Source organism: Cololabis saira, chromosome 2 (genome assembly GCF_033807715.1).
Source record: "Cololabis saira isolate AMF1-May2022 chromosome 2, fColSai1.1, whole genome shotgun sequence".
Taxonomy (NCBI): Eukaryota; Metazoa; Chordata; class Actinopteri; order Beloniformes; family Belonidae; genus Cololabis; species Cololabis saira.
In genome coordinates, this window is record NC_084588.1 from 44931306 (window position 1) to 44952357 (window position 21052).

Consider the following 21052-nt stretch of genomic DNA (forward strand, 5'->3'; position numbering starts at 1 on the left):
TTCCTTCCTTCCTTCCTTCCTTCCTTCCTTCTTTCATCCTTCCTTCCTTCCTTCCTTCCTTCCTTCCTTCCTTCCTTCTTTTTTCCCTTCCTTTCTCCCTTCCTTCCTTCCTTCCTTCCTTCCTTCCTTCCTTCCTTCCTTCCTTCCTTCCTTCCTTCCTTCACCTTGTGCGTGGATTTTCTTTCTTTCTTTCTGGCTCATTTCCTTTCTTTCTTTCTTTCTTTCTTTCTTTCTGGCTCATTTCCTTTCTTTCTTTCTTTCTGGCTCATTTCCTTTCTTTCTTTCTTTCTTTCTTTCTTTTCTTTCTTTCTTTCTTTCTTTCTGGCTCATTTCCTTTCTTTCTTTCTTTCTTTCTTTCTTTCTTTCTTTCTGGCTCATTTCCTTTCTTTCTTTCTTTCTGGCTCATTTCCTTCCTTTTCTTTCTTTCTGGCTCATTTCCTTCCTTTCTTTCTCTTTCTTTCTTTTCTTTCTTTCTTTCTTTCTTTCTTTCTTTCTTTCTTTCTTTCTTTCTTTCTTTCTTTCTTTCTGGCTCATTTCCTTTCTTTCTTTCTTTCTTTCTTTCTTTCTGGCTCATTTCCTTTCTTTCTTTCTTTCTTTCTGGCTCATTTCCTTTCTTTCTTTCTTTCTTTCTGGCTCATTTCCTTCCTTCCTTCCTTCCTTCCTTCCTTCCTTCCTTCCTTCCTTCCTTCCTTCCTTCCTTCATCCTTCCTTCCTTCCTTCCTTCCTTCCTTCCTTCTTTTTTCCCTTCCTTCTTCCCTTCCTCTTTTCTCCCTTCCTTCCTTCCTTCCTTCCTTCCTTCCTTCCTTCCTTCCTTCCTTCCTTCCTTCCTTCTTTCATCCTTCCTTCCTTCCTTCCTTCTTCCCTTCCTTCTTCCCTTCCTCTTTTCTCCCTTCCTTCCTTCCTTCCTTCCTTCCTTCCTTCCTTCCTTCACCTTGTGCGTGGATTTTCTTTCTTTCTTTCTGGCTCATTTCCTTTCTTTTATTTCTTTCTTTCTTTCTTTCTTTCTTCTTTCTTTCTTTCTTCTTTCTTTCTTTCTTTCTTTCTTTCTTTCTTTCTTTCTTTCTTTCTTTCTTTCTTTCTTTCTTTCTTTCTTTCTTTCTTTCTTTCTTTCTTTCTTTCTTTCTTTCTTTCTTTCTTTCTACCTTCTTTTTCCCTTCCTTCCTTCTTTTCTCCTGCTCTTTCCTTCCTTCTTCCCTTCCTCTTTTCTTCCTTCCTTCCTTCCTTCCTTCCTTCCTTCCTTCCTTCCTTCCTTCTTTTTTCCCTTCCTTTCTCCCTTCCTTCCTTCCTTCCTTCCCTTCCTTCCTTCCTTCCTTCCTTCCTTCCTTCCTTCCTTCCTTCCTTCCTTCACCTTGTGCGTGGATTTTCTTTCTTTCTTTCTGGCTCATTTCCTTTCTTTCTTTCTTTCTTTCTTTCTTCTTCTTTCTTTCTTTCTTTCTTTCTACCTTCTTTTTCCCTTCCTTCCTTCTTTTCTCCTGCTCTTTCCTTCCTTCTTCCCTTCCTCTTTTCTTCCTTCCTTCCTTCCTTCCTTCCTTCCTTCCTTCCTTCCTTCCTTCTTTCATCCTTCCTTCCTTCTTTTTTCCCTTCCTTCCTTCCTTCCTTCTTTTTTTCCCTTCCTTTCTCCCTTCCTTCCTTCCTTCCTTCACCTTGTGCGGTGGATTTTCTTTCTTCTTTCTTTCTTTCTTTCTTTCTTTCTTTCTTTCTTTCTTTCTTTCTTTCTTTCTTTCTTTCTTTCTTTCTTTCTTTCTTTCTTTCTTTCTTTCCTTTCTGGCTCATTTCCTTTCTTTCTTTCTTTCTTTCTTTCTTTCTTTCTTTCTGGCTCATTTCCTTTCTTTCTTTCTTTCTGGCTCATTTCCTTCCTTTTCTTTCTTTCTTTCTGGCTCATTTCCTTCCTTTTCTTTCTTTCTGGCTCATTTCCTTCCTTTCTTTCTTTCTTTCTTTCTTTCTTTCTTCCTTTCTGGCTCATTTCCTTCCTTCCTTTCTTTCTTTCTTTCTTTCTTTCTTTCTTTCTTTCTTTCTTTCTTTCTTTCTTTCTTTCTGGCTCATTTCCTTCCTTCCTTCCTTCCTTCCTTCCTTCCTTCCTTCCTTCCTTCCTTCCTTCCTTCCTTCCTTCCTTCCTTCCTTCCTTCCTTCCTTCCTTCCTTCCTTCCTTCCTTCCTTCCTTCCTTCCTTCCTTCCTTCCTTCCTTCCTTCCTTCATTCACACACACGTACGTTGTGCGTCGATTTAACGCAGAACCATAAGTCAGGCTTTACACAAAAACGCCATCAACAGGAATTTATCGTTTTTACCGCGAGATGACACATTTTTACCGTGGGGAATTTTTTGGACGGTATATCGTGAAAAGTAAAATATCACCCATTCCTAGTAGCTACCAGAAGATAACTGCCACAACTATGGTTGGACGGGGGGGCGCATGTACTGTAACATTCAATGTCCCTGCAGCCAGGGGGGTAACAAATTAACCATTAAGTGTAATGGTAACTGATCATCATACCTGTCAATATACTGTATACTTAGCTGTGAAGTAGTAATCAGGCCAATGGAGGAAACTCTAGTTCAGACAAGGATTAGTGGATGTCAGAGCCGATATCCAGAATGAAACAAAGAGCATATATGAATTCATCAGCATTGCTTTCCACCCAGGTGAACTAATAAGACACAGCATAGCCCTCAGTCCTCAGACAGCAGAAGCTAGAGTGCTGAAGAAAAAGAGGAAGTCTTGTGGAAATCCCTCCACAGGAGGTGTCAAAGGCCAGCCTTAAGGACGGCACATAAGCTTTAATCATGGCAGCATAAGCACAGCTCTACCAGCAGACCTGGCTCAATGCACAGGCTGCCCAAGATGCCGTTAAGAGGATCCAGCACCTAGTAGCAGGTTGCTGTATGCTGGAAGTATAACATGAAAGGAATAACCGGGTGTCAAGGGCGGTGCAGAGGAGCATCTGTGCTGCGGATTGCTGAAATAAAAAGTGTAGTGGTTCCTGAGGCTTAGTGTTCAACTGAGTCACATTAAGTCACCCAGTGGGAGCTTCCACTGATGTCTTCACTTCGTTAAGACACAAAGCTTTTGTTGCAAAAGTGTAAAAAGGTAAACCTTTTGGAAGTGTAGGCTTGATTTTATTGATCGGTCCTAGGTATATATTGTGATTATTTTGCAAATTGTAAGTATATTATAAATGTAATAGTAAATATATTCTAAATTACTGTAGGCTATGAGTGTGTATATAGTAGGAATGGGCGATATTTTACCGCTCACGATAAACCGTCAAAAAAATTCCCCACGGTAAGAATTTGTCATCTCACAGTAAAAACGATAAATTCCCGTTGATGATGTTTTTGTGTAAAGCTGATTTATGGTTCTGCGTTAAATCCACGAACAACGTACGGGAAGTAAGGAAGTAAGGAAATGAGCAAGAAAGAAAGAAAGAAAGAAAGAAAGAAAGAAAGAAAGAAAGAAAGAAAGAAAGAAAGAAAGAAAGAAAGAAAGAAAGAAAGAAAGAAAGAAAGAAAGAAATAAGGAAGGAGAAAAAGGAAAGAAAGAAAGAGGAAAGAAGGAAGGAGAAAAAGGAAAGAAAGAAAGAAAGAAAGGAGAAAAAGGAAAGAAAGAAAGAAAGAAAGGAGAAAAAGGAAAGAAAGAAAGAAAGAAGAAAAAGGAAAGAAAAAAAGAAAGAAAGAAAGAAGAAAAATGAAAGAAAGAAAGAAAGAAAGAAAGAAAGAAAGAGGAAAGAAGGAAGGAGAAAAAGGAAAGAAAGAAAGGAGAAAAAGGAAAGAAAGAAAGAAAGAGGAAAGAAGGAAGGAGAAAAAGGAAAGAAAGAAAGGAGGAAAGAAGGAAGGAGAAAAAGGAAAGAAAGAAAGAAGAAAAAGGAAAGAAAAAAAGAAAGAAAGAAAGAAGAAAAATGAAAGAAAGAAAGAAAGAGGAAAGAAGGAAGGAGAAAAAGGAAAGAAAGAAAGGAGAAAAAGGAAAGAAAGAAAGAAAGAATGAAAGAAGAAAAAGGAAAGAAAGATGAAAAATGAAAGAAAGAAAGAAGGAAGGAGAAAAAGGAAAGAAAGAAAGAAAGAAAGAAAGAAAGAAAGAAAGAAAGAAAGAAAGAAAGAAAGAAAGAAAGAAAGAAAGAAAGAAAGAAAGAAAGAAAGAAAGAAAGAAAGTTAAATAAATAAATTCCCATTGGTGTAGTTTAGTAGCATTTAGTATCTTTTAGAGCAGTGTTTTGGCTCCAAAGACTGAATGTGGTGATAGATTTATATTTACAAAGGTGGAGTTGAATTGGTATTTTTTTTATCGTCATTTTTATCGTTATCGGGATAAATGCCAGAAATTATCGTGATACATTTTTAGTCCATACCGCCCATCCCTAATATATAGTATAGTAGTATAAGTATATTATAATGTACAAGTATACTATGATATATAGTATATTTATACTACTATAAATAGTGGTGTAGGTATATTAAAAATTATAAAGTCGTTGCAAACTATTTTGCTCAAAAGTGGATACAGATCTGGTGATCGTAGCGAATATTGTTACTTAAGATGTGGATGGTTTTGGTTGGTTACTTAATCTTTTATTTTTGTTTCAATGTATTATTTCAGGAATTCTAGTGAATGTTTTTCACCTTTTTTGAGTTGTATTATTGTTCCTTTGTATGTCTATGTGTGGACCCCAGGAAGAATAGTCTTCCCATGGTGAAGACTAATGAGATCCTTTTTAAATAAACAAACAAACAAAAGATGCAGAAATGTTAAACTCTCGCTTCCTCCTCCCGAAAGCTTCCCCAGTGATCCTCCGACCCCCGGAGACGGTGTCACTCTCCCGTGGAACCACAGCCAGGTTTCTGTGCAACAGCTCGGGCGAGCCTTCCCCGGTGCTGCACTGGCTGAAGAACGGCATTCCTGTCAAGACATTCAGGCGGGTAAAGACTCAGAGTCCCGGGGTGCTGCTCATCAGCCAGCTGGCCCTGGAGGACGCCGGCTACTACCAGTGCATCGCCGACAACGGGCTGGGCACGGCCTGCGCCACCGCCAAGCTGACAGTCATCGTGAGGGAAGGCGTGCCCAGCGCTCCGCGAAACCTTTCCGCCGTCCCCTTCTCCAGCACGACCGCTCAGCTCACGTGGGAGAAACCGGAATACAACTCGGACCAAGTCATCGGCTACGCTGTGTTCGTCGAGCGTGCCGCAGGTTGGTTTCTTTCAAATAGCAGATAATAATTTTCAATAATTTTTTGACATTAATCATGTCAAAAAGAAAATGTCCAGAACAATCGCAATAGTACGACGGAGTATTAGGGCCAAACTAAGACAAAAAAAATTGGAAATTAAGAGAATAAAATCATAATATAATGAGAATAAAGTCGTAAAATTACGAGAATAAAGTCGTAATGTTGCAAGAATAAAGTCGTAATAGAATAAAGTCATAATATTATGAGAATAAAGTCGTAATATTACGAGAATAAAGTCGTAAAATTACGAGAATAAAGTCGTAATATTACGAGAATAAAGTCGTAACATTACGAGAATAAAGTCGTAATATTATGAGAACTCTAACAGGAAGAGCTTCTTCTCCCTGTGTTAAAATGAGGAATATTGAGCATCTTGTGAAGTTATATTTATATATTTATAATATATTACGACTTTATTCTCGTAATTTTACGACTTTATTCTCGTAATTTTACGACTTTATTCTCGTAATATTATGACTTTATTCTCGTAATTTTACGACTTTATTCTCATTACATTATGACTTTATTCTCGTAATTTTACGACTTTATTCTCATTACATTATGACTTTATTCTCGTAATTTCCTTTTTTTGTTTTTTTTGTTTGACCCTAATACTCCGTCGTACAATAGTTTATAGATCGAAAGAACTTTTAAATAAAAAATCACATTACCTGCTATATTGTTCCCTTATAGTCCCATACATGACATATTGTGTGGAAGTGTGGGGAAACACCTATAAAACCAATCTCATGCCCATATTTTTCCTACAAAAAAGAATAGTACGTATAATTATGGGAGCAGAGTACCTGGCGCCAACCAATGCTTTATTTATTAATTTAGATACATTAAAATTCTGGGATCTAGTTAACCTTCAAACCTTATTGATTATATATAAAGCACATCATAATCTCCTCCCAAGATGTTCTCAGAGGCTGTTTTCCAAATCCACAAGAGTAAATATGAACTAAGGAAAACAGGTATGTTTAAGAAGGCATGGGGAAGAACCAAAAGTAAAGGAAACGGTGTTTCCGTGAAAGGTGTCAAATTGTGGAATTGCTGTGATAAGGATTTAAGAATGTGTACCTCAATTTATGTTTTCAAAAAAATGTTTAAAGGAGCTTGAGGCCGGATTGAGGCAGGATTTATGAAAAAAATTTGTATACGTTTTAAGTTTTCTAGTAATAATGTCAGATGAAGCGTTCCAAACCAAAAAGAATGAGCCCTCTAGTGTATCTCTCCGTTGCCTTGAACAGGCTGTGTGCTGCAAAATGTGCTGCAATTCCGGGCCGGAATTTCCCGCGCCGTCCTGCGGATGTGACGTCACATGACGCTGCATGCGCGTTCTCCCCGTTCTCCGGTGCCGGCTTCGCTGTTGGCTGCAGTACCCCCGACGGCCGTCGTGGTGAAGGGTGGCGCTAGAGAGTCTCATTTCTTAAAAGGAGCCTCAAGCTCCTTTAAATATAAAACGATAAACAGTTATAAAGAAATATGTTAATTATGTTGGTATAGCCTATTATAGATTAACATGAAAATAGCACCACTATATACCCCTTTTTGCATTATTGGTATTACTATTTTTATATAACATAATGCAATAACAGTTTCTCTTTGTTTTCTTTTTATATATTTCTTTCCTTATTTGTGTATTATCATCCACCGGATGCCATATTGCGTGAATGATACACACTGCACAGGATAGGCTATAATAAGCCCTTGGCTTCAGCCTACTCCTTTTTCGGACATTTCTATTTATCTTTTATTTTATTTGTGAAATGAACATTGTAAATGTCTCAATGTATTCAGTCCGAAATAAACCATCATTCATCATTCATCATAATTCATACAAAACAACTATAGATTGGTTCTTCCTTTGTACATGGACCATAATAAGTTATCTAGCCAGTCTTATTGAGACACATGGAGGAACAGGGGATACAATCACGGGGGTTTCATTAGGAAGATAACTATTCCACCACTGCAGCCTTGTCCTCCCACTTGGCGTGTGGCTCAGATGGTTGAGTGTGGCCGTATTTAAAACATTTTTTATCTTCCTTTTCAGGCTCTACTATTGTGGACGACCAGTTCGTAATCAACAATGACACCACGGAGTATCTGGCGAAGGAACTTTTTCCCCACACTGCCTACACATTCCACATCGTGGCGTACTCTCCCACGGGTGCCAGCAGCCCGTCCCGGCGGGTAACCGTAGAGATGCTGGAGGACGGTGAGTAACCCAGATCGGCGCACAAACAAAGTAAGAACAACAGAATAAATGACAGAGATGAAATGAGACCACTCTCCACTTACACAGAGAACATTAAAAGCTTCGCCAACCTTGTAAGTTTTCAGGACCTGAAAGAGCCAATTATCTCCACGGTCGGTGTAGCATCTTTAAATTAGTAGCGAGCAGCTCACCGCAGAACCAATTGAGCTTTCAAGAGTCTATTCATTTTTTGAAGCCGTTCCTCTATTTTATTTCCTTTTGAAGAAGCCTGTTGTTCATTTGTTTAAGGAGACAGTTATGGAGAAAAGGAAAGTTTTCAAAATGTGAAATATTTAGAGAGAACTTGTTGCTGCGATTGCGCAGACTAATATAAACGGTCAAGAATGTGCATCATGAGAAAGCTAATTATTTATATCTATACAGGACTGTCTCAGAAAATTAGAATATTGTGATAAAGTTCTTTATTTTCTGTAATGCAATTAAAAAAACAAAAATGTCATACATTCTGGATTCATTACAAATCAACTGAAATATTGCAAGCCTTTTATTATTTTAATATTGCTGATTATGGCTTACAGTTTAAGATTAAGATTCCTAGAATATTCAAATTTTTTGAGATAGGATATTTGAGTTTTCTTAAGCTGTAAGACATGATCAGCAATATTACAATAATAAAAGGCTTGCAATATTTCAGTTGATTTGTAATGAATCCAGAATGTATGACATTTTTGCATTACAGAAAATAAAGAACTTTATCACAATATTCTAATTCTGAGACAGTCCTGTATATATTATTCATTTTTTTTAAACTGTATTTAGCGCTGTCTTTCCTCCTGCAGTGCCAAGTGCTCCACCTCAGCTGTCTATAGCCAGCACGTCCCCCACTGACATCAGGCTGATGTGGCATCCGTTGTCGTCGCAGGACAGCCGGGGAGCCGTCACCCGCTACCGCATCGATTACAGCAGGCTGGATCAGGGTTAGTAAAACACTTGTTTGTGACACAGCAAGCATACTGAAGGGGACACGAAAGCCCTAATGTAAGGTACTTAAATGAAAAGGACAAGTTAAAAAGGTTATGTCGGTTTCTTGGTTAAGGCTTTTATATTTGAGTTTCAGAATTCTGCGTATCATCTGAATTTTTTCAAAATTGAATTATTTTCTGCTGCAAGTAATTCTTTTTTTTTCTAAATAGTTCATAGGCGTTTAAGAGTGTGGAAACTGGGGAAATGGTAGATAAGGCGTGTAGATAGTTTTCATTCGATATGCAGTGCAGAGCAGTATTATTTATTTTTCTACATTCAGGATGCTTAAGTATAAATCAAGCCGACTCTCAAAGGACCTGTACTCAAAGTTGTTCCTAGGAGACATCGGTGTGCACCAATTAATGCACAAGCAGCACATTCTCATTACAGATTGTTTGCTGAATCATTAACTCGGAGGGAAATCATAGCTGTGCAGTTTCTTGTGAAAAGCCCTGGGCGCGTCGGGACAATTAGATACTTCACTGCTGGATTTGAATGCACAGATGTGCGTGCTGTGTGTTTTCCTAACAGACTCTATGTTCTCGGTGGAAGTGGGAGGCAACGAGACTCAGTTCACCCTGAGAGAGCTGCAGCCCAGCCAGGTCTACCGCCTGAGGATTGTAGCTGGGACCGGTGTTGGCTTCGGTGTTCCCTCCGAGTGGGCCCAGCACAAAACATTAGCCCACTACAATCACAGTGACCACAGCATGGGTAAGGAAGACACCACGCTGGCTTTGCTTGGCTTTTAGTTTTCATACTTCAAAGTGTCCATCCATTTGAGTTGAGGGGGCAGCGGCCTAAGCAGAGAATCCCAGACCTCCCTGTCTCTGGTCACCTGGTGGTCCCAGGCCAGTTGAGAGATACCATCTCTCCAGTAGGGCTGGGGATCGATTCAAATGTCAAGAATCGATTCGATTCCGATTCTTAAGATTCAGAATCGATTATCAAGATTTGATTCGATTCGATCCGATTCGTTTCGATTCCGATATTGATTTGGGTTAGTGTTATTAAAACTGTTTTTTGAGCTGTTGCATGAATTATATGACTGTAGTTATGCAAAATATTACTACTAGTATTATATTGAGATTAAACAGCAAGTATTGGCAGCTAATGATGCTGTAAGGACCAATCAGCTCCCAGAATGCTGATAGAACTGCTTTCAGAAACATGTGGGTCAGAATTACCAAACAGATCCAGGGCAGCAAACAGAGACGGATGAAATCGGTTTTATTTTTTCCTACATTCCGTTTTCATTTGTTCCATTTTCGGTCTATTTTGGTTTTTAATTTTTGAGCATTTGGTTTTTAGCATTTTTTGCAAATGTAACCCCAAGACAGTATATAAAGTAATGAAATATAGACAATTTATGCAATTATAACCCTTAATGTTTTCATACCTTTAAACATATTTAAAGGCAAAAACATGGCACCAGTTATTCTCGTGTCCAACAAAACATTCCTTTTTTGGGGATAAACAAAAAAATAACCAAAAGTTGTAATGTAATGATGAAAAAAAAAAAATACATAAATAAATAAAAGAAAAAAAAATCGATCTTTAGACATATGAATTGATTTTAAGGAATTAATATGAGAATCGATTTAAAATTGGGAAATCGATTTTTTTCAACACAGGCCTACTTTCCAGTACGACCTTCAACGTCCCTGCAGCTAGGGGTTAACATATTTCCATGAAGTGGAATGTTAACTGATCATCGTACCTGCCAATAGATACTTAGCTGTGAAGTAGTAATCAGACCAACGGAGGAGGCGCTTATACTCTGGTTCAGACAAGGATTAGTGGGTGTCAGAGCCAATATCCAGAATAAAACAAAGAGCATATATGAATTCATCAGCAATGCTTTCCACCCAGGTGAACTAATAAGAGACAGCTTATGCCTCAGGCAGCAGAAGCTAGAGTGATGAAGAAAAAGAGGAAGTCTTGTGGAAATCCCTTGAACTTCTCACTCGGTCTCTAAGAAAAGGTCTAGTTCACACTACAGAAGAAACTCATTTCAGCCACTTGTATCCACAATTTCTGTCTTTCAGCTCCCCATAGTCAGTGTCTGTAGGTGAGGGTGGGAACATAGATCAACCAATAAATAGAGAGCTTTGTCTTTCGGCTCAACTCTCTCCGCACCACAAATTAAACTCTCCTCACTCGAGAAGAAACAGGTTTTCTTCTCGATTCCCTCACTTGAGGCAACTCCTTAACCTGAACCACAAGCTGTGGAGGTTTATCTTTTCCTCATTTCTTCACTTGCAGAGTATCAATGAGCTGAATTATATTGTCATTTCACCTCTTCCTCAGAATAGTTAGTTTCTTTCTACCTCGAAAGTGCTGCAGCTTATCAGCGCGAGTCTTCATACGATATGAACGCGTCATGCTGGTGTTTCCTCCTCGTAGTAATTTTCACTTTAAACCCTGTGTGAGTGGTTTTTGTTTTTCTTCATGATCTATTTCAGTGATCTTTGCTCCCGCTGAGCTGAAAGTCAGAGCCAGAGTGAGCACGCTCAATGTGACATGGCATCCCTCGCCCAATCATACGCTGCTGTCCGGTTACAAGCTGTCCTATCGAGAGACGGAGCACGACGTGCCCCCCGCCAGAGAGAGGGCGACACACACCATCAGGCTCCGCAAGCGGGCCAGGTATCACCTGCTCACTGGGCTGGGTAAGTTGTTCACAGAGACACAGAGTTTTGGACACTTTCAATATAAGTAGGTTTTCATAGTGTTAAATAATGAATGAATGAATGAATGAATGAATGAATGAATGAATGAATGAAAATATATTTATTTCGGCCAGGTCATTCAGAATTTAGACACCAACAGAAAGCATTAGTTCACATAATAAAGAGACCTAACCGAAAAGGAATAGGCTGAAGCTATTGCTTATTTACGCCTACCCTTCTCACATGATCAACTTATTCAGATTGCAACATACAAAACATCATACAAAAAAATCATATTGTTCACACAATCCCGAACATAATTCCGTAATAGTATCATCTACTGGATCCCTCATATTTTTCAAACACATTAAACTTAAACAAACGTTTGAATGCATGAATCGACTGGCACATCTTCAATTTTTCATCAAGTGCATTCCATATATTTACACCCCTTACAGTAATACATTGATCTTTAATTTTAGTCCTAGACTTTGGTTTTTCAATCATATGTTTCCCTCGAAGCTCATATCTACTTACCCTTATTTTAAACATGCTTACAATTTTACTAGGTAACAATCTGTTGAACATTTTGTACATTATCAATGCTATTTTGTATTCCACTAAATCCATGAATGCCCTTAATTTAATAAATAATTCATTTGATGGTTCTCTATAATTTGATTTTGTGATAATCCTTAATAAAGAAAAAAAGGACGGAAAATATTTTCAAAAACGGGGGGAAACTTTTACAATTTACTTTTTTTTATTGATGGCGGCCAGATATCTCGTGTTTTTTCTAGACAGCGTAATTGTATGTAGGAATCCTTCATGTCCGTTAATTTGTTGCGGATCAGGGGGAGAGGACCCAGATGCAGGAGTTGGGACGGCAGGCGGTCAAAGCCCGGTATTTTATTAGAGCTTAAAGCACTGCTAGGGTGGATCTTAGACAGAAAAATATCCAAGCGTGAGTTTAAGGGAACAAAAGATTTGTATAGCACATTTCAAAAACAAGGTATTTTGAAGCGCTTTACAGAGACATTAAAACTTCATATAGTAGTAGAAATACAAAGCATGATTTAGGTTTGAATTTAAAAAAGCAATAAAATAAAACAAGATGGAACAAAAAGAGTTAAAAAAGCGGTAATTAAAGACAGACAGACATCTGTTAAAAATAATTAACAAATAAGATGCAAGAGATAAAGTTGTGCATTGTGGGAGATTACTGAAATGCAGAAGTAAATAAAAAAGGTTTTTAACCTTGTCTCAAAGCAACTGAGACTTTCAGCAGGCCTGATGTATTCTGGGAGTTTGTTCCACAGGTGGGAGCATAAAAACTGAATGCCGCCTGTTTGGTTCTAACTCTGGCTACAGTAAATGACGCCCCTCTCAGTTGATGCCACCCCCCCCACGCCAGAATAGGGCCAAAAGTCTGAAACTGAAAAAAAAAGATGTGAAACTGAAAAAAAAGATCTGAAACTGAAAAAAAAAGAGATGTGAAACTGAAAAAAAAAAGATGTGAAACTGAAAAAAAGATCTGAAACTGAAATAAAAAGATCTGAAACTGAAAAAAAAAATGAAACTGTAAAAAAATAAGTTCAACTTGCATTTTCAGGTTCAAATCTTAGTTTTTCAATTACAATTTTATTTTCAAATTAGCAAAACTTTTGGCCTTTATTTGGCTCCATAGACCAGGAGATCAGAGATGTATTTTGGTCTGAGACCATTCAGAGATTTATAAATCAGCAGCAGGATTTTTAAATCTGTTCTGTGACAGACAGGAAGCCAGTGTAAGGATCTAAGACCTGGAGTGATATGGTCCAGTCTCCTGGTCTTAGTGAGGACTCAGGCAGCAGCGTTCTGGACTGCCTGCAGCTGTTGATGGAGGTTCTAGGGAGACCAGCGTTACAGTAGTCCAGTCTACTGAAGATAAAAACGTGGACAGGTTTATCTAAGTCCTGCTTAGACATCAGTCTTTTAATCCCCCATAGTTCTTTAGGTGATAACAGGCTGACTCAAGGCGACTCAAGGCAACTAAAGAGCAATAACACACAGCAACAACACACCACAACCTTAAAACATACAGCATTAGTACAACAACAAGGAACCAGCAGCAGGCAGCAGGGAACAGACCTTAAATACATATGAGGACTAACGAGGGCAGGTGGGAATACTTACGCTGATCAACACAAGGGAAGACAGCAGCCACAGACACGGGGGCACACACTCTACAAAATAAAGGAGGAAATATCCAATATAAGCGCATAGAAACAGGAAATTGTGGCCGTGGTTTTCTTTGAGCTCATGTGAGGGCTGAAGGTATTTCAGTTCATAAATGGGAGATAAGCTGGCACTGCTACAAGTACATTCATCAATATCACCACACAGACAGGCGATAACTTTAAGAAGCCTTCGTCGACCGCTGCAATATTAACTACCGTATTTTCCGCACTATAAGGCGCACCTAAAAGCCTTCAATTTTTTCAAAAGATGATCATGCGCCTTATAATCCGGTGCGCCTTATATATGGATCATTTCTGAAACAGCTTTTTCTCTCTCTTCTCCCTCTGGATATTTTTCAGCAAAGGCTCTGTGTGTATTGTTGAAATGTCTTGCGACATTTGACCGTTTATTGTTAGACAGTTTTCTCCACAAATTAGGCATACTGGTAGGCCGCTCTCATCAGAGCTAAATGCAAATGAATCTGCCCAGGCATCATTGAATGTTTTCTTCAGATATCTTTCTTTCCATACTTGGCCTTGCTGGGGTTGAAAGTCGCGACAAATGGATGGCGTTTTGGCGGGAATACCGGCTTTCGCGAGTATGACATTTATTTTGAGCGACGAAAAACAATAAAATATATTTATTCTAATATGTCAAGATCACAATAATCTTCCAATTTAGAACTAAAATATTAAAGAACTAACACAAATAAAATACACTTCAATTAAATCCTTTTTTTTTCTTTATTTTGTAATTTATTTTCCCAAGCCACTCGGAGCCGCAGTATAAGGATGAAAGAGCTGCATGCGGCTCCGGAGCCGCGGGTTTAGACCCTTGGTCTAATGCAGGGGTCGGCAACCCAAAATGTTGAGAGAGCCATATTGGACCAAAAACACAAAAAACAAATATGTCTGGAGCCGCAAAAAAATAAGTCTTGTATAAGCCTTAGAATGAAGGCAACACATGCATGTTTCTATATTAGTTATAACTGGGGGAAGATTTTTTTTTTCATTATGCACTTCGAGAAAAAAGTTGAAATGTCGAGAAAAAAGTAGAAATTTGAAAAAAAAAGTTGAAATTTCGAGAAAAAAGTCGAAATTTCGAAATTAATGTTGAAGTACAATCTTGAGAAAAAAGTTGAAATGTCGAGAAAAAAGTCGAAATGTCGAGAAAAAAGTCGAAATGTCGAGATTAAAAAGGAAAGGAAAAAGTAAGAAAAAAAGGAAAAAAGAAGAAAAAAAAGAAGAGAAAAAAGGAAAAAAAGAGGAAAAAAAAGGAAAAAAAGGTCAAACATTTTTGAAAAAGCTCCAGGGAGCCACTAGGGCGGTGCTAAAGAGCCACATGTGGCTCTAGAGCCGCGAGTTGCCGACCCTTGGTCTAATGGATGCAGAACGTAACCCCAGCCTCTACTGTAGCGCCTTATATATGGAAAAGGTTTTAAAATACGTCATTCATTAAAGGTGTGCCATATAATGTGGTGCACCTTATAGTGCGGAAAATACGGTAATATCTGTATTTGGTTGGAACAGTATCATTTGAAGCCATTACTGAGCTTCTACACCCAGATGAATAGGACCAGGGCGACCCGTGTCTGGCAGCGATCCCCCTTGTGCAGCATCTCCGCAGCTCCTGTGTATTTTGGATGCGGTCCTAGCGGTGCATGAGGTGGCGGTGTGTTCCGGCAAACTGCTGTTTGCTTTAGCTTTTGTGGAAGCAGAGCTTGCTTGCCAGCGAAATGTTCTTAAAATCATACCGGGGCATAAAAATAGATCTTTTGTGATCTTTTAATAGCTCCCTATTACAACAAGAGACAAGTGCAAGCTCTCTCCCGTCCGCTTTAGCTGATAAAGACATCAAATGGACCAAGAGAAACAAAGATGAAACAAGATGCTCTTTCTGTTATCCAGGTCTGGGACTCTGTTGTTTTACTTCTCTGTTCCTTTTAGACTATAAACTACAGCTTAAAGTAGCACTACGTGGCTCTTAAGGCAACACGTGTTGCCTTCAGGCCAATATTTTTCTCCACAGATGTCCATGGATTTATTTTATACCCGCATTCTGCTCACATTACAGACATGACTGGGGAGTACACTGAAATAGACACACTCTCAGTAAATATCAGTCTTCATTATAACTAAAATATCTTTTAAACTTTTAATTGAAGTTATACAGGACTGTCTCAGAAAATTAGAATATTGTGATTTTCTGTAATGCAATTACAAAAACAAAAGTTTCATACATTCTGGATTCATTACAAATCCACTGAAATATTGCAAGCCTTTTATTATTTTAATATTGCTGATCATGGCTTACAGTTTAAGATTAAGATTTGCAGAATATTCAAATTTTTTAAGGGATATTAGATATATACTTAAGAAAACTCAAAATATCCTAACTCAAAATATTAGAATATTCTGGGAATCTTAATCTTAAACTGTAAACCATAATCAGCAATATTAAACTAATAAAAGGCTTGCAATATTTCAATTGATTTGTAATGAATCCACAATGTATGACATTTTTGTTTTTTTAATTGCATTACAGAAAATAAAGAACTTTATCACAATATTCAAATTTTCTGAGACAGTCCTGCATATATATATTTGTCAGTATTGTTTTTCGGGATATAGATACATACATATACTAAAGAGAGCTCAAATATAGGATCCTGATTGTGTCCTTGTGCAGTAAGTTTATGCTTGTTCCAGTTCCTGACCGGCAGTACGAGGTGCGGGTCTGGGCTTTTAACAAGCAGGCGGACGGAGCGGCTGCCGTGTGGAAGGGAAGAACGGAAAGGTCCCATGACGAAAGTACGACCGTCGCCTGTGAAAGTTTGAGCGAGCGCACCAGACGTTTGCATGTTGACCCGCACAGAGAGCCGATGCTGAGGAGAGTGACGTACGCTTGTGTTTGCAGCGTTTCTGCCCCCCATGCACCCCCCTCCGCTCCCCCCGGGCAGCATCCAGGCCACGGCCAACAGCTCCACGTCCATCTGGCTCCGCTGGGAGAAGCCGCGCTTCACCAACGTACGCATCATCAACTACACGGTGCGCTGCAGCCCGGCGGGAGCCACCAACGCGTCTCTGGTCACCTACCACACGAGGTCAGCAGCCGCTACACACTCTCACATTACAGGAGAATTAAGCTCATCTGTGTGTGTACAAATAAACATTCCTCTGTTTCATCCTTCCTTCTGTTTGATGCTTGTGTTTGACATCTAAGAACACTACAGGACTGTCTCAGAAAATTAGAATATTGTGACAAGAATGTCATACATTCTGGATTCATTACAAATCAACTGAAATATTGCAAGCCTTTTATTATTTTAATATTGCTGATCATGGCTTACAGCTTAAGAAAACTCAAATATCCTATCTCAAAAAATTTGAATATTCTGGGAATCTTAATCTTAAACTGTAAGCCATAATCAGCAATATTAAAATAATAAAAGGCTTGCAATATTTCAGTTGATTTGTATTGAATCCAGAATGTACATTTTTGTTTTTTTAATTGCATTACAGAAAATAAAGAACTTTATCACAATATTCTTATTTTCTGAGACAGCCCTGTAAGTTGCTCCTCTTGGCGCTTTATAACTACCTCCCTGTGTTTTTTGGATCTAAAACATGTTTGGCCTTCAAATAAAATGTTTTCCTCTGAAAGTCTCAAATGTTTAGGATAGCCTGAATAGCTTCATCTGACTCAGTGGTTCCCAAACTTTTTTGGTTGGTTCACAAGAACATTTTTGCACACACACATACACATATTTTGTTTTCAAACTCCTCTGCAGTTTATTTCCTTTTACCTTTGAAAAATAGAACGAATACAAGTAAACTGAAATAAATTCAAATTTGCAATAAAATAAAGTGTAACCCTCTTTTAAGACTAGAACCACCAGCTATGTCCCCACCCCCCCCTCATAGCTCTGAGCCCCCCCCAGTTTGGGAACCACTGGATTAAGTTATCAGTGATTGATACGGTGAAGAGTTGCCTAACTCATAAAGCCTTTGTTATTCCTAGTATTTCATGACGTACCATGATTATGTGGCGTATGAAAATCCATGACAGGGTTTGCAGGCAGAGGATGGTCATAGGAGGAAACCTGCAGGATTGCAACTTTGCAAAGTAACAAAAACATTTTTACCAAGGTCAATACGCCACTCTGGTCCTAAATGGGACTTGTTTGTGTCTTGCAGCTCCGCCCAGGACGTCCTGCTCAGGGGACTGAAGCCTTTCACCCGCTACGATCTGGCCGTGCAGTCTAACGGGGTGGACGTGGTGGGACCCTTCAGCGGCACGGTGGAGGAGTCCACCCTGTCGGACCGTGAGTACCTGCTGAGCTGTTTCTTACGGAAGAGTATTAGGGCCAGGCGAGAGAAAAAGAATTTGAGAGTGGAAGATTTTTTTTTATTGTGCATTTCGAGAAAAAAGACAAATGTCGAGATTAATGTTGAAGTACAATTTCGAGAAAAAAGTCGAAATTTTGTGAATAAAGTAGCAATTTCCCCTTTTTTCTCAACATTTCGACTTTTTTCTCGAAATTGTACTTCAACATTAATCTCGACTTTTCGACTTTTTTCTCAACATTTCGACTTTTTTCTCAACATTTTAACTTTTTTCTCGACATTTCGACTTTTTTCTCTAAGTGCATAATAGAAAAAAAATCTTCCTCCTAAATATTATTTTTATTTTTCTCCTGCCTGGCCCTAATACTCTTCCGTAGATTCTGACCCACGTTTTAAAATTTCGACTTTTTTCTCGACATTTCGAATTTTTCTTGACATTTCTACTTTTTTCTCAACATTTTGACTTTATTCGCGAAATTTTGACTTTTTTCTCAACATTTCGACTTTTTTCTCAACATTTCGACTTTATTCACGAAATTTTGACTTTTTTCTCGACAATTTGACTTTTTTCTCGACATTTTGACTTTTCTCGACATTTTGACTTTTTTCTCTAAGTGCATAATAGAATAAAAATCTTCCTCCGAAATATTATTTTTATTTTTCTCCTGCCTGGCCCTAATACTCTTCCGTAGTTTCTGACCCACGTCTGTGAGAGAACTCTTTTTTCCCACTCGCTGATCACTTTCCGAGCACGGATCAGGAGAAGTACCGGACAGCTGGCAGACATTCTTTGAGACGGTGTAGCTGCTATCTTTGTCCTTGAGTGGCTCTGCATGTAAATGATTTTGTGCACGGCGCGGTGTTGTCTGGTCAGAGAGCACGGAGCAGAGTGCTTGGCAACAGTTATTGATCATAGACTAGAATAAAGCACCCCGGAGGCCCTTGTGTTGGCCGGCACATCTGTTTTTGAAACGCAGGTGAGATTGGTGGCTTTTGATGTAATTATTAGTGCAGTTCACCCCATCAAGCTCCACAGCACCCCGTATGATCGCCTGGGTCCTCACCCACTCCCCACCGCCCTGCCTCTCTAACTCTTCACCTGTAGCAGGTGGTGCAGACGAGAGGACACAGATGGTTGTCTCACTACATGTCAAATCCCCCACCAAGGCAATGTTGGTTCCCCAGCTGCGAGGCGACATTTCAGGGCTGTAATTACTGACCAGGTCCCCGTTATTTCTCCCCCAGGGCCCTCCTCCCCTCCGGAGGAGCTGCGGCTGAGCCTGCTCAACTCCACCTCCGTGCTGGTGAACTGGCGCCCCCCGCTGGAGCCAAACGGCATCGTCGTCAGCTACAAGGTTTTGTACAGCTGCAACCTCAGCGAGCCTGAGCATCTGTGGAAAAACCTTTCTCAGAAAGGTATGAGTTTGTTACAAATAACACGCCGACTGCAACAGTTCCAGGTCTTCATGACAGTTTACGTAATAAACTGTGTTTATCTGTCTCTTCCTCAGGAGGCATCACCAGTCTGGAGGTGCACGGCCTGTCTGGGGGCACCCGGTATTTTTTTAAGTGTGGGGCTTTTACTGTTGTGGGGCCAGGGCCGTACTCACCGATAAAGGATGTCCAGACCCCTTCTCCCAAATATGGTATGTAACAATAAAGAAAGACATGATTTTTATGAAAATGTCATATTAAATGTTAAAATGAAATATAGGCAGATTAAACAAAACTACCAGACAGCTAAAACAGTATTTAAAGATAAACACCCAATGATGTATTAAACTATGAGGTATATACAGTGTGTACTGTAAATATAAGATATCCAGCTAGTAGGGATGGGCGGTATGGACTAAAAAATGTATCACGATAATTTCTGGCATTTATCCCGATAACGATAAAAATGACGATAAAAAAATACCAATTCAACTCCACCTTTGTAACTATAAATCTATCACCACATTCAGTATTTGGAGCCCCCAAATCACTGCTCTAAAAGAATACTAAATGCTACTAAACTACACCAATTAAATTGAATTAATAAAAACCAATTAAATGAGTTACACCTGTACTGCAAAACTGGAATGACTCAGATGACAAAAACCTCATCAACGGGAATTTATCTTTCTTTCTTTCTTTCTTTCTTTCTTTCTTTCTTTCTTTCTTTCTTTCTTTCTTTCTTTCTTTCTTTCTTTCTTTCTTTCTTTCTTTCTGTACGTTGTGCGTCGATTTAACGCAGACGGTATATCGTGAACGGTAAAATATCACCCATTCCTACCAGCTAGTTGATATGACTTATGAGATAAGATGGCAAAAAAAGACATGTTTTGTAATTCTGCACGTCGTATTTATTTCTGCTCTTCTGTTCTGTGAAACTTTTATTAATATCGTAACATTGCTGAGGTGTTCTCATTATCTGTTTACAGCTTTTGATTCCATTGGTCAACATTTTAACTTCACGATTACGATTTACAATTCAAGGCTTCATCTGATCTGCTTCTGTTTCAGCACCTACAGTAGCTTCTGTGTTTGATGGCTGTCTTGATAAGTCCTGCTTCTCTGTCCCTGTTTCTTAAACCAGCCTGTGACAGCTCTGCTCTTATTGTGCTCACCTGCTAAGTTTGTCAAATGTTTCGTTATTCTTAAGCCGAGGACACACCAACCCGACCTCGCCCGCTGTCGGCCGACTGCTGTGTCGCTTCGCGTCGCCTGTGTCGGGCTGGGTCGGGCTCAAAAAGAAGCACTTGGACGCAAATACGGGTCAACCTGCCGTCGTCCCGGGGAGAAACCTGCAGCTCTGTGGAGAATTACCGCTGGCTGAAATAAATCATTTAGGAAGATAAATGTTGGTTTAATAGATGAAATCTAACAGTTGTAGCTGCGCCTGTTAAGAAATTTGCTCCGAAAATTTCGGGATTGCAGGTCTGCCTGCCGGCTCCGGAGCTGATTTATGGTTCCGCGTTAAATCGACGCAGATCCTACGGTACGGCGTAGGGTACGGCGTACGGCTCGCGTCACCGCATAACCTACGGCGTAGGCTCTGCGTTGGTGTAACGCAGAACCATAAATCAGCCTTTAATCTGCCGAGGTTTGAAAAAGACTTCGCAACAACGGGCAAGCGAGTGATTATATACATTCACTGAGTGAAATTATGAAAGTAAAATATAAATTTTTTGCTAGAAATGTAATCAAAACGCATTTTTATGCAGAAACTAACTCAAAATATTGATTTTATTCACTAAAAAATAAGAAATGTCCGCCATATTTTTTTTTTTTATTCAGTCCGCAAATGACGACGAAAAGCATTCTGGGAAATTATGGGAACAGCCAATCACAGAGTGAGCTGTTTGACCG

The 21052-nt window shown here is 39.2% G+C and overlaps 1 protein-coding gene across 1 annotated transcript in view; it reads left to right on the forward strand.

The window, feature by feature from the left end:
* The window catches only part of igdcc4 (immunoglobulin superfamily, DCC subclass, member 4), a 100626-nt gene that overhangs the window by 73465 nt on the left and 6109 nt on the right, over positions 1-21052 (forward strand). The window contains exons 7-16 of the mRNA XM_061746296.1: positions 4769-5179; positions 7279-7443; positions 8283-8420; positions 8998-9177; positions 10929-11135; positions 16064-16165; positions 16272-16458; positions 17552-17679; positions 18947-19117; positions 19213-19347. Of these exons, the coding sequence (XP_061602280.1) occupies positions 4769-5179; positions 7279-7443; positions 8283-8420; positions 8998-9177; positions 10929-11135; positions 16064-16165; positions 16272-16458; positions 17552-17679; positions 18947-19117; positions 19213-19347 (1824 nt within the window). The remainder of the gene's footprint in view (positions 1-4768; positions 5180-7278; positions 7444-8282; positions 8421-8997; positions 9178-10928; positions 11136-16063; positions 16166-16271; positions 16459-17551; positions 17680-18946; positions 19118-19212; positions 19348-21052) is intronic.